This window comes from Bos taurus, chromosome X, assembly GCF_002263795.3.
Source record: "Bos taurus isolate L1 Dominette 01449 registration number 42190680 breed Hereford chromosome X, ARS-UCD2.0, whole genome shotgun sequence".
NCBI classification, from domain to species: domain Eukaryota; kingdom Metazoa; phylum Chordata; class Mammalia; order Artiodactyla; family Bovidae; genus Bos; species Bos taurus.
The window spans coordinates 71,702,415-71,715,047 of NC_037357.1; the positions used below are offsets into that span (position 1 = coordinate 71,702,415).

Below are 12,633 nucleotides of genomic sequence, written 5' to 3' on the forward strand. Positions count from 1 at the left end.
GCCAGAGAAATAAAGACGCCAAGGGTCGAGGACCCGGACCCAAGCTGGGTCGGGTTGATGCGGAGCAGAGGCTTGGCCTTTATCGTTGCCCCCTCCACCCTTTCTTTTTGCCGGCCCCCAGCTTATTCCGCGCCGCTTAGACTGGGAGGGGAGAGAGCACCGAAGAAGCTTCGAGGATCTGGTGAGTAAAGTTTTCATTTCAACTCAACCCAACTCTTTCTTCACTCCCTTTCCACCACCTTGTACCCCCAGCATACCCCCGACCCTTCTACCGACGCGGCTCTAGAGCTCGGTGCTGAGCCGATGAACGTCCCTTCCCCCCTCTTGGCGAGTCGGAGAAAAGGTATCTTGCCCTCCCCTTGGCCTCGTTTGTTTCCACCCGAAAACTTTGAAGAATGTGAGTTGGTTATCAGAGATGCCGTATTGTGGTTTATAAATATGTTACAAACATCAGGAAAGGCCTATTGTAGGGGGAAAAAGGAGAGAAACCCGGGGGTTATCTTGGGGCACGTACCAAGGACTGACGCTGGCCAATGACAGCGTTGGTAACAGCCGGGAGTTCCGGATTAGTGGAAGAAATCTGGTCTCTGGTTGGTCCTGGCTTAAAATACGGGAACTGAGGCCAGGCTTAGCCTTTTTTTAGTGGGGAGCAGTCGGGCGGCACTGCGAAGGGGCTTCCGAAGGGGAATTGACAGACACGGGACTAGAGAAAAACGGCACAGTTAAAAATAATAGGGAGCTTAGAGCCAATTCCAAAATTTGCCAGGTTTAGATAATCGACTGCGGAATAATAGCATAATCTTTGTATAGCTCAGATTTTAGAAAATAGCTTTAGTCATTATTAAATCGCGTTTGTGTAGTTAAAATTTCACTAGATAAGAACTATATGCGTTTTTTGAGGATTAATGAAACACGGTTTGGGATTTACAAGGAGACAACAATGGTTTTTAAAATTTTAAAATAGAATATAGTTTAGTTAAGGACCAAAAGCTTTGGATTGACTGTTGTTTGTCTTATAGATATAATTCATAGTGTAAATGCATCTTCTGTTTGGCATTGACACACACAAAAAGGTGATCCTTTTTATTTGGGGGGGGGTGTGTTACCTTGTGTTATCCACTGGCACAGTCAGTTGGAAGGAAGTGGAAGGAGAAAGATATGATGTTGCTAAAATCTAAATTCAGCCACTTTTCCTTCCGATAAGATCCGAATGGAGGAAAATTAAAGAAAGTTGGAGGGATATGGTAGATTCTAAATATAAATAACATAATTTAAAGTTTGCTTTCAGCAAGACAATATTTAAATTACTTTGGTGTTCATTTGATTTTTCTTTGTATTAAATTACAAGAATGAAGCCATGCTAATTACCCAATCTAAATTTTTTAGTTTTGCAAAGCACAGAAAATGGTATAATACTTGCGATAAGGATAAACTCCATCATCTGCACTATTATTAATGGCAAAAATTATCGGATAAAAATTATTTCTGAAAAATTGCATGTATTTCCAGTTTATTTAATCTGTAGTCAGAACTTTTTGTTGGACTGAAGTCCTGCCAAAAAAGGGCAAAAACAACAATGCCTACCAATATGTTCTAACACTTCATGACTAATGTGGTTTTGAAAATAGTGCTTCATACTAAGCTGTATTGACAAATTTTTTGGTTAACATTTGTCTCTAAGTGTACCATTTTAAACAAGTAGCATTTTTTAAAAGGAAAACACTTTTTAAAAATTAACTTGATGTGGTAAAAAGGAAATGAGCATCAAAAGTATTAAAAATACAGTCTTCTAACCACACACACATATACGCACAAACACACACAGAGAAAAACAAAAAACTAAACAAAGCCCAGTTTACTAGACTTCCTTTCCTTATATTGTAAAGGCATATTTTCATGTATTTGCAATAAGTATCCACTTCATGCTTTATGTTTTCTTAACACTTTTACATATACTTATCTATATTTGAATAGCTATTGTTATTTTAATGGCAAGGAAAGGTTCAGTTTTATTTAAGTTGCTGTGATTAGAACTCAATTGCTAGTTGAGCATTTGGGTTACTTGCAGTTTTTCACTAATATCTTTGCGTAGTTAAGTAGTCATTCTGCTTTTTCCCGTTTTTTCCCCAGTTTTCCTGGGCTATATTTCTGAAGTGGAGTTATCAGGTCAGGGGTCTCATCCATTTTATATATTATAAAATTGCTCTCCAGGAGATTGTACTAATTTATAATCTAACCATCTAGATACTTAGAATGAATTTTTAAAATCTTTTGGTGGCTTTAATAGGTGAAAATAATCCTCTTTATTTTATTTATTTAATTAGCTCTTTTCTGTTAGTGAGGCTTTTACTTTAGCAAGTTATTTTTAAATTATTGTTAATTTGTATATTCCTGTGTATACTTGATTTTCACCTTTATCTTTTTAATTTATTGTTTTTATAATTCCTGATACATTTTTAATTTTTATATACACAGAATTTCTCTATTAATATTATCCTTAGTTTAGATAGTGTTATTTTTTTTGTTTTTAACTTAATTTTTATATTGTACATATACGCTTTTATTTTTCTACACCAGGATCCAATTTTTCTAGGGATAATACATTTTGATAATATGGTTTTATTTTTAGTCATATGTCTGTTCTCTACCTATAGATTTCTTTGTAAGGGGAGATGAAGCAGAGCTGAATGAGAATTTGAACAGAAGGAAAAGAAATGGCTGAGAACTGAGTGTGTAGTGTTAGACTGCTAGATTCATCAGTTGTTGATAAAAATGATTTCAAATCTGATGTGAGATTTTGAGTGGCTTCATTGTAGGAGAGATGGATTTTTTTCTTGGGGTATTTTTTAAAGTGCTGTTAGAACAATGGATTTAAACTGTTATCTTTGATTTAGCTACATATTTTTGATTGAAATTTAGGATAAAGTGTTATTAATTAGTGTAACCTTATATGTTAAATTATATTGCAGAATTTCAAACTTAAAATGTACTGGGATATTAAAAGGAAAGAATATAAGTGCATAATAAAGAGGCAAAGGAGTATAAACAAGGATATCAAAATACTGAAGTTGCATAGTCATGTATACTACTTACTTGAAACAAAAATCCTGCCTTTCTGTCCATATGTATATTTTTAATTGAATTGTAAAAAACTATACCGCTTAACTTAATTTATCCAGAAGAATATTAAGATAATATGTTGGATTACTTCAGCACTTATTACTACTGTTACTATTACATAGTCTAAAAATCCCTCTTTTTCTTTCTTAAATCTGATTTAGTGTTTTTACTTATAATTTGGAACACCAGGAAAGGTGCTTTTTTTGTTAAACCTACTTGCAGCCAAATATCAACATATTGGAATATAAAGTGCCTTTTAAAGAAGAGTCTTGGTGAATGTTTGTCAGTATATGTTGAACTGTAACATTTTTGATTATGACATTAGAAAATTCTAAACTAACTTTCAGAGTTTTGTAATAATACAGGGAGAGATTTGAAGTCAGAATGATTGTTTCTGAAGTTTGATCTGAGTATTTTTCTTTATTTCTTCTTGACTTATTTACAACATAATAGAATTAGATTTGCTTCTTCTTAAGGTAGATAATTTAAATAATTACAAATGTCCTTTCATTTGTGGTGACCCTGTTGAATTGTTCACTATTTTATTGCTTCCTCCTTGGAGCTTTACTGGGATGATCATTGGGAATGACAGAGCAGTGAGGATAGTTTTTGTTAATACACAAATTTTACATATTGGAAAGATGACTTGGGAACATTTTTAAAGACATACCTTAAGATTTTTGAATCATTTTGTGGGTACTTCTATCATAAGACTGAACCAGAGACATAATTATCTTTAGGTGTGATGTATATTTTTACATTTATTCAGCATTTTTCATCCATAGAATTGAAAGCACCCAATTAGTGCTTACATTAGGAGTGGCATAGATTGTATTGCCTTTGTTTTATATGGAAAAGACTTGAAGCAGTTTTATGCTATATTAAAAAAAGAAAACTTTATCAAGATTTTAATCTTCACTCGTATCTTTAAAAGTAATACATCTATGGTGATATATGCCATTATAAGAATTTACACCTGCATTTAACATACTTAAGTTTAAAAATGTTTTCACATTATTTCATTTGATCCTCACCAACTGCTTTTAAATACCACATTTGAATTACAGACATACGTGTATTTTTTTCTCCTCTTACCCAGCTCTTGTTCTCTAGTTACTAGTAATAGCTTAAATTGTCCAGTAGAACTGTAGAATGATCTTTGAGTGCTAGTAGCATGGTTATTGCATCTCTAAGTGTGGAAGCAATTTAAGCATGTGTGACTTATTAACTGTTATGTGAACACACAGCCATAGTTAGGAACAGAATGCATTGTGGGAAACCAAAAGGCTTGTGCTGCTTGACCCCCTTGTGGATATAATGCTAACTGATAGGTATGGCAGACAGCAATCAGTGTCTGGAAACTGATATTCTTCGGTACTGATTTGCTTGAGCCACATCAGTTTTAGCTATTCATCTGGATTGATCTTTGGCTTTTTCCCCCCACACTTGGGCTCTAGGAATACATTTTCAGTGATTAAAATCCCTTTGGAGATTTCTCATTAGTCCTAGGAAAACTGGTATCTCAGTACAAATGAGATGGTATTAAGGAAATGAAGAGAATAAGAATTTGTATTGGATGAATGTTTCTTATAAAATTTTGTCCCGAAAGAACCTTTGTGACATTTGACTATTTAGTTTGTGTGTTTTTGTTAAAGTTTTACTGATGTTGGTTATTGATTGATTAATAAATTTTTGTAAGGATTAAAATAGTAATTTAAAGTCAATTTAATGTATATGTCATATTTTACAGATGCCTTTAACATTTTTCAAATATAATTTTGTGGGTAGTAGAAAAGGCCATAATATTTAGTCATTACTTGCTGAGCCACCCTGGGCAAGTTACTTAACCTCTCAGAGAATCAATTTCTTCATTTATAAAATAAGAACCCCTACCTGTTTTGCAAGGTTATTATGTAGACCAAATGAGTTAAATATGAAAGAATGCAAATGAGTACAAATAAGTTGGTTACTACATTTTACTATATTTTAAAAATAGAACAGAGAGTTTGAATGACCAGCATTAAAATCTGAAGAACTGTGACCCCAGAATTTATGTTTTCTTAGCTAGCTAATTATCACTACCCAATTTTCCTAGTAATTTTTTTTTTATAAGGTAAGGGGCATATATAATAGTAATATTAAAAAAAGAGCATTTAGAAAGTGTCAGAATTGAGCCCAAAATGAGTGTTTTTGAAGTGCATCTGTGTTGAGTCAAACAAAGAATGATCATTATATCACAAGATATTTAGTGTTATTTGCATTTTTATGAATTATAGAAAATAATTCAGTGTAATACTGGAACAGTATTCACTGATTTTTAAGAAGTGGGGGGCTGTTTTTCTCATGTCTTGTTGCACGGATCCTCAACCCTTCTGATTGATTTCTTCTTATCCTAATCTTATTTTCTACACATGATTGCTAATTTATTTCTTGTACTTTGTATTACCTTGTTGAAAGTGTTTTTCTTATGCCTTTTAGTACCTACCATGGCACTTTATAATTAGCTAGTTCTTATTTGTTCAATTTTCTTAACTTTTTAAAAAAGTGTTTCATGGTATATGCCTTTTTACATATGCTAATCTGCTAGCTAGTACGGAGTTCTTTTCATTGGATCTTTCTCTCCTGAGAAACTTCTAGAATGTGGGTGGGTCCTTAGTTCTTGTCTTGATATCATCTGACCTCAAGGTTATAGTACTTTTAGTACTTTCTTGAGGCAGTATAACCCAGAGAATACTTGAGCCCTAGGTGGATTGCTCTGCCTGTTTCATTTCTGAGGAAATCTTAAAACTAATAAAAAGATGCTATAAACAATGATTAATATTTTCAAAAGAAAGTGATAGGAAGTCTTAACACTGTAGCCCACCCTGTTAACCAGTATTATTACTACAACGGGAAGGCCTGTTTTCTTTCCTTTGCTGCCCAGTTTTTCATTTCTCCTTCAAATTCATTAAATATTAAAACAAATTTTTTGAAATTATAAAGGTATTCAATATTGTAGACATTTATATTTTATTGGAATGTATCAAGCAGAAAATAAACTATTAATTTTTAATGTTTTCTTTCATTCTTTTTTGTACAAGTATATGCATTTTTTTCCTTCAAAATCAGATGGTACTTTGGATAGGGTTTGATTTTTTTTTTTAACTTAATGTTGTGGAGGTACATCTTAAACCTTGAGGAGATATATGTACTAGGCACTATACAAAGTGTTTTCTTTTGCCTGGAATGCTTTTTCTTTGTCTCTCTTGTTAACTTTCACTTTGAATCCAGGTGTGAAATTGGACATGAACCCCTACCCCAGGGTGAATGAGGTACTGTACTTTATTCCTTTAGTTCTCTGTACTAAACCTCTGGGCACTTGTAGATTTGATTTGTTTCTATCTACTAGTTCTCCCAACTCGGATTATGGATTCTCTTGGGGCAGCAATTTAATCTTTCATTATATCCCTATACTTTAAACATCTGAATGAATGAACGCATAAGTGAATGGTTTTTTTTTGTTTTGTTTTGTTTTACAAATAATATTAAGTAGCTATCATTATTCCCTGTTTTACAGATGAGGGAGCTCAGAGTCAGAGAGGCTGAATAACTTTGCAGGTCACATAAGTAGGAGCCTGGGGATGCTGGAAAAATTCAAATCCAAGTCTTTTCTACTGTGTCACACTCCCAAAAGGAGTAACAGCTAGTCAGTTTTAGAACCTGAGTAATTCAGGCTCTTAGACTTCAGAGTATCATGCTTATCTTAAAGCCTTGCTGTATTTTTCAAAATCTGTTTCGTTTTCTGTACCTATATATCAAAAAGTCCTGTGATAAACTATGCATGTGCTTTTTCTCTTCCCCCTCCTCCACCAGAAAAAAGAACATTTTAAATCTCAGATAAAATGTTGCATTTTACTTCTTGAGCATATTTCTCAGTTTCATTCTTCATTTTTCCTGTGTAGTCATGATTTTAGTTAGAAAATAAAATACACAATTCTGTTTTCTTCGTTTTTTAGTTACTTGTCTGATCCTATTATTTCAAAACGCCAAAGTAAAAATATTATCATGGCCATCAGAAAATTAGTATTTCAAATATAGCTCTTGGTGCAGGCCTGGCCCCCTGAGATTAGGGACCCTTTGTGTTTTATTCAGTGCCCAACTGGATTTCTTTTAACTAATTATGACTAGTAGGATCTCTCTGGTCTTCTCAGTAGTCATAATGATTCTGAAGTGTGGTAATTTCAGTTGTTAGATTTGCTCTTTAGGTCAGCTAGTCTTCCTGTTATGAAGGTTTATTTATAATCTAGGTTTCATTTAATTTCTTTCAGTTTATTTAGATTTATAGTTTTAATTTTTTGCAGTCTTTGTGTTAATTACCATTATTTTTCAGCTGCCTTAATGGGGCAGTAATAGAAATAACAGTGGGCAGAGAGACCCAGATTGCTATCCATTCATTGTGACATTGGACATCACTTCTCTGAATCTGTTTTTCCTACTCAGATGTGGAATTAATTATATATAAGGATCCTTCCAGTTCAAAAGTTTTATAATTTAACTCCTTGGAGTTTTTTTTACAAAATAATGCAGAAGTTTGTATTATACTCTTGAACTGTGTTTTTAGAGAATGGTTTTGTTCTTCCAATCTGAAAGCACTTGTTCTGTTACTTGTTGGTCATTATATTCCAGAAAGAGAAACTTGGTTAAATAATTGAAATTAGAATGCTTTGAGTTTTAGTCAAAAAATGGCTTTTAATAAGGCATTAATTTCATAGAATATTTTAATACATATTTTTGATATTATATTTTATTATATATTGCATTATATTCACCTGTAATTCTAATACAGAATTTTTTTAAAAACTTAGAAATATAATTACTGAGTGTAGATAAGAGTTCTTATGTTTAAAAAGATCACCTTTAAGAAATTCCAGCTTTAATCAAAGAAAATGCATTGAAGTAAACGTTTATACCACTTAAAAGTCCTGAAGTTTGATTTAGAAGAAACTTATTGCAAGAACTGTGCTGATAAAGTCTGGAAGCCTGCTAATTTTATTTAAAGGAGAAGAGCATGTTCAAACTCAAAAATATTGTTATTGCCATTGTGTTGATAGAATCTATGTTCCTCTAGTACTGTTTTATAATCAAATTTTTATTGATTTTAGAGGAATGAATTTTTGAATGGGACTGCCTAGAAGTTGGGAGAAGGCAATGGCACCCCACTCCAGTACTCTTGCCTGGAAAATCCCATGGACAGAGGAGCCTGGTAGGCTGCAGTCCATGGGGTCGCTAGGAGTCAGACACGACTGAGCGACTTCACTTTCATTTTTCACTTTCACTTTCACACATTGGAGAAGGAAATGGCAACCCACTCCAGTGTTCTTGCCTGGAGAATCCCAGGGACAGGGAAGCCTGGTGGGCTGCCGTCTCTGGGGTCGCACAGAGTCGGACACGACTGAAGCGACTTAGCAGCAGCAGCAGCAGCCTAGAAGTTGAGTAATGTTTCTGTTGTATAGGGTGAAAAGCAAACTTGTGAAAAAATTTAATAGTTTATAATGCAGATTTTCAAGGGGGAGAACTTAAGAGTAGATGAGCCTTGTTTTAGTTGCTCAATTAATGATTCTGTTTTTTAAAATTACTGAGGAAATGATAAAAAGTTTATATGATTGTTGGTGCAAATGGTAAAGAATCCACCTGCCAATGCAGGAGACACACAAGAGGCGTAGGTTCAATCCCTGGGTTGGGACGATCCCCTGGAGGAGAAAATGGCAACTCATTCCAGTATTCTTGTCTGGAAAATTCCATGGACAGAGGAGCCTCGGTAGCTACAGTCCACAGGGTCACAAAGAGTCAGACAGAAATGAGCGTGCACGTGCACACCCGTGTGTGCACGCACATACACATACACACACACACCTGAAAATCAAACATCATTTTTTTAAAAATTTGTTTTCATTATTTATTTGGGTGTACACAGACATCCGTCTTAGTTGTGGCAGGCAGGATCTTTGATCTTTGTTGCTGCATGTGGGATCTTTAGTTATAGCATTCAAACTCTTAGTTGTGGCATGTGAGAACTAGTTCTCTGACCAACGGTCAAACCTGGAGTCTTAGCCACTGGACCATCAGGGAAGTCCCTAAACATCATTGTTTTTATAAAATGAAGTAGCCAGGGGGCCTAAGATTTCAGTTTAAGACATAATTGTTGGAATATTCAACTTTAAGTAGTAAGGGTTTTTTGAAGTAAGATTATATTTATTTATTTTTTTGTCCTTTTCTTGCTGCTTGATTCTTTTTTTTTTTTTGTCATAAACCTTTTTTATTTTTATTTTTTTTTAATTAATTTTATTTTATTTTCAAACTCCACATAATTGTATTAGCTTGATTCTTAATAAAATTTATATAATCATAAAAAAGACATAAATCTGACAGGTTTCTATAAGACAGTAATTCTAAAAATTCATATCAGAGAACTCCTATTTTCTGGGTATATATTACTGTATATTACAAGTTCCAGGGTAGTTAGCTTTTTGTAACTCTTGAGATGGTAATGAAATGAGAAAAAGAAAATGCCCCTGAAGACATCAACTACCATCATGTGTAAAGCCTTCTTATAATATTTACTTGGTGGAAAATGTTAACAGAAGCCCAGTTTACACAAGACAGTTTTTTTTGGGAAAAAGGCACAGACTATTATAGATGTTAATATGCTGTATTTTAAGGCTTTTTTATTTGTGATGTATATATTTTAGGGAGTACTAATTATATTTGTGTGTAGGCCTATTTAGGAATGCCCTCTTGTGGAGAGGATGAATTACAAACTAGGATTCTAGGATATCAGTGTCTCTGAAAAGGGAAAGTTGCTCAGTTGTGTCCGACTCTTTGTGACCCCATGGACTATACAGTCCATGGAATTCTCCAGGCCAGTATACTGGAGTGGGTAGCCTTTCTCTTCTCCAGGGGATCTTCCCAACCCAGAGACTGAACCCAGGTCTCCAACCCAGGTCTTATGCATTGCAGGTGGATTCTTAAAGGAAGCCTATCAGTGTCTCTAGGTAACAACAACAACAACAAAAAATGGCTTTTAAATTGAATCATCACCTGCTTTGACTTCAATATTGCATGTATTATTTTAGTTCTATGTAGTTAATTGCTTAGAAACACAACTAGAGTTGTGTGAAATAACTGAAAGAATTTGCTTGATCCTTTGTCCCAATCCAGATGCAAATGAAAAGTAATCAGATTAACTTGCCATTCTTCCTGACCATCATGACAGTTGCGCAGGCCCCAGTGATTTGGGTAGATCAAAATTGGTTTGTGGGGGCTCCTCTGATGGTCCAGTGGTTAATACTTCCACTGAAGGAGGCATGGGTTCTATCCCAGGTCTGGAACTAAAATCCCACATGTCATGTCATGTGGGAAAAAAAAAAAAAAAAGGTTTTTGAGGGGGTTTGTAAAAGATAATTGGCAATAAGTAATTTTAAAAAGTCATAGTGGATCACTTATCCTCAGATCCTACGTACATGTTGGATTGTAGTTCTTCAACCTGTGTTTCCTAAGAAAACAATCTGATAGGAGAAACATTTTTCCTCTGTGAATTCTTCTGATATTGCTTATAAGTAGACTTTGGTTTTTATTTATTCATTGATTCAATGAACCAATATTTATCAAGAACAGACAAAATCTCTTCTGCTGGTGATCATTAAGGTTGAGTTACAAAATTATCTTTTGTACTATATTGTTCTTGATTTGGTGGTAATATATTGATGTGTGTCCTATGTGATGGCAGGTACACGCACACATAGGTGTTGCTCTCTCTATAGCACTTATAAAGATTGGCATTGTAACTATATAACTAGATAGATTTTAGGACCTTTTGTCAAGATGAGAATGTAGATGTTCTTTTTGTCTAAGGATTTTTAATATTCTAGTTTACTCTGTTTACTGTTTTAATAATTAGGTATTGATGAAACACATCAGTAACTTTAACACTAGCTTAGATAAAAAATGGAAACCACTTTTGTTGTTTTATTGTCTCATTCCTGTCTGCATTTGTTAACCATCTTCAAAAACTGTGTTTTAAAAATGAGTTGTTACATTGAATTTTGAGTATATAGCTTAGTTGTTTAAAACATGGTATATAAAATTATCATTAATTTTATACTCTTTTGAAAACCAATTAGCTTTTTTAGGGAAAGAGTGCTGCTTTAATTAAGCAAATATGTACTGTTGATCCTAAAGGGGCTTAAGTGGGAGTTTTATGGATGTACTACCTTTGTTTGCATTATCATTTATATAGAATCTAGATTCTCTGATTCTTGATTAGTTTATCACTGCTGATCAAGTACTAGTAGAATTAAGTCATCCTCTTTGTACTTCTTTAGGTTTTAGACATGCTCATTTTTGCTGTTTTGTAACACTTATTTGTATAAGATTAACAGCTAAGCAAATGATTTAATCAAAACATGTAAAAGTAAGTTAAACTGCCTTGTCATTTACATGTTCAGTTCAGTTCAGTGGCTCAGTCGTGTCCAACTCTTTGCGACCCCATGAATGGCAGCACACCAGGCCTCCCTGTCCATCACCAACTCCCGGAGTTCACTCAGACTCATGTCCATCCAGTCAGTAATGCCATCCAGCCATCTCATCCTCTGTCATCCCCTTCTGCTCCTGCTCCCAATCCCTCCTAGCATCAGAGTCTTTTCCAATGAGTCAACTCTTCACATGAGGTGGCCAAAGTACTGGAGTTTCAGCTTTAGCATCATTCCTTCCAAAGAAATCCCAGGGCTGAGCTCCTTCAGAATGGACTGGTTGGATCTCCTTGCAGTCCAAGGGACTCTCAAGAGTCTTCTCCAACACCACAGTTCAAAAGCATCAATTCTTTGGTGCTCAGCTTTCTTCACAGTCCAACTCTCACATCCATACACGACCACAGGGAAAACCAAAGTCTTGACTAGATGGACCTTTATTGGCAAAGTAATGTCTCTGCTTTTGAATATGCTATCTAGGTTGGTCATAACTTTCCTTCCAAGGAGTAAGCGTCTTTTAATTTTATGGCTGCAATCACCATCTGCAGTGATTTTGGAGCCCAAAATGAATTTACATGTTAATATTTGTTTAAATGGTCCTTAATTCTTTGTAGCTGTTTCCTAAATTTTGTTGAAGTGTTAAATATTGTAAATGTTATTTTCCTTGTTGTGTACTTTAAAATTGTACTTTGTTCTATGTTGGAGCAGTTTGGTAATGTTTTTAAACCAAATTTGTTTTCCTGTATTTTATTTATGCTTTTTAGGTGGCAGCCAATGCACACATTCCTCCAGACTACCTCCTTAAAATTTGTGAGCGGATTGGTCCCTTACTAGATAAGGAGATCCCTCAGAGTGTTCCTGGGGTACAGACATTACTCGGTGTTGGTCGGCAGTCTCTGTTAAGGGATGCCAAAGGTAAGATTTTTACAGTTTTTAGAGAAAGGAATATTTTTATGTGAATGAAATGTTCCTAGGCTTTTCTAAATACTAATTTTATTCTAGTGTTTCT

At 34.4% G+C, this 12,633-nt stretch overlaps 1 protein-coding gene across 4 annotated transcripts in view; it reads left to right on the top strand.

Annotated features, from left to right (window-relative positions):
* BRWD3 (bromodomain and WD repeat domain containing 3) overlaps positions 1-12,633 on the top strand; it is a 156,853-nt gene that overhangs the window by 932 nt on the left and 143,288 nt on the right. For all 4 annotated transcript variants that reach the window (XR_009493521.1, XM_002699937.7, XM_010821790.4 and 1 more), the window contains exons 4-5: positions 122-181; positions 12,389-12,539. Coding sequence is in view for 3 of the 4 variants with exons in the window: in XM_002699937.7 (XP_002699983.1) it covers positions 122-181; positions 12,389-12,539 (211 nt within the window). In the remaining variant the exon portion in view is untranslated. The remainder of the gene's footprint in view (positions 1-121; positions 182-12,388; positions 12,540-12,633) is intronic.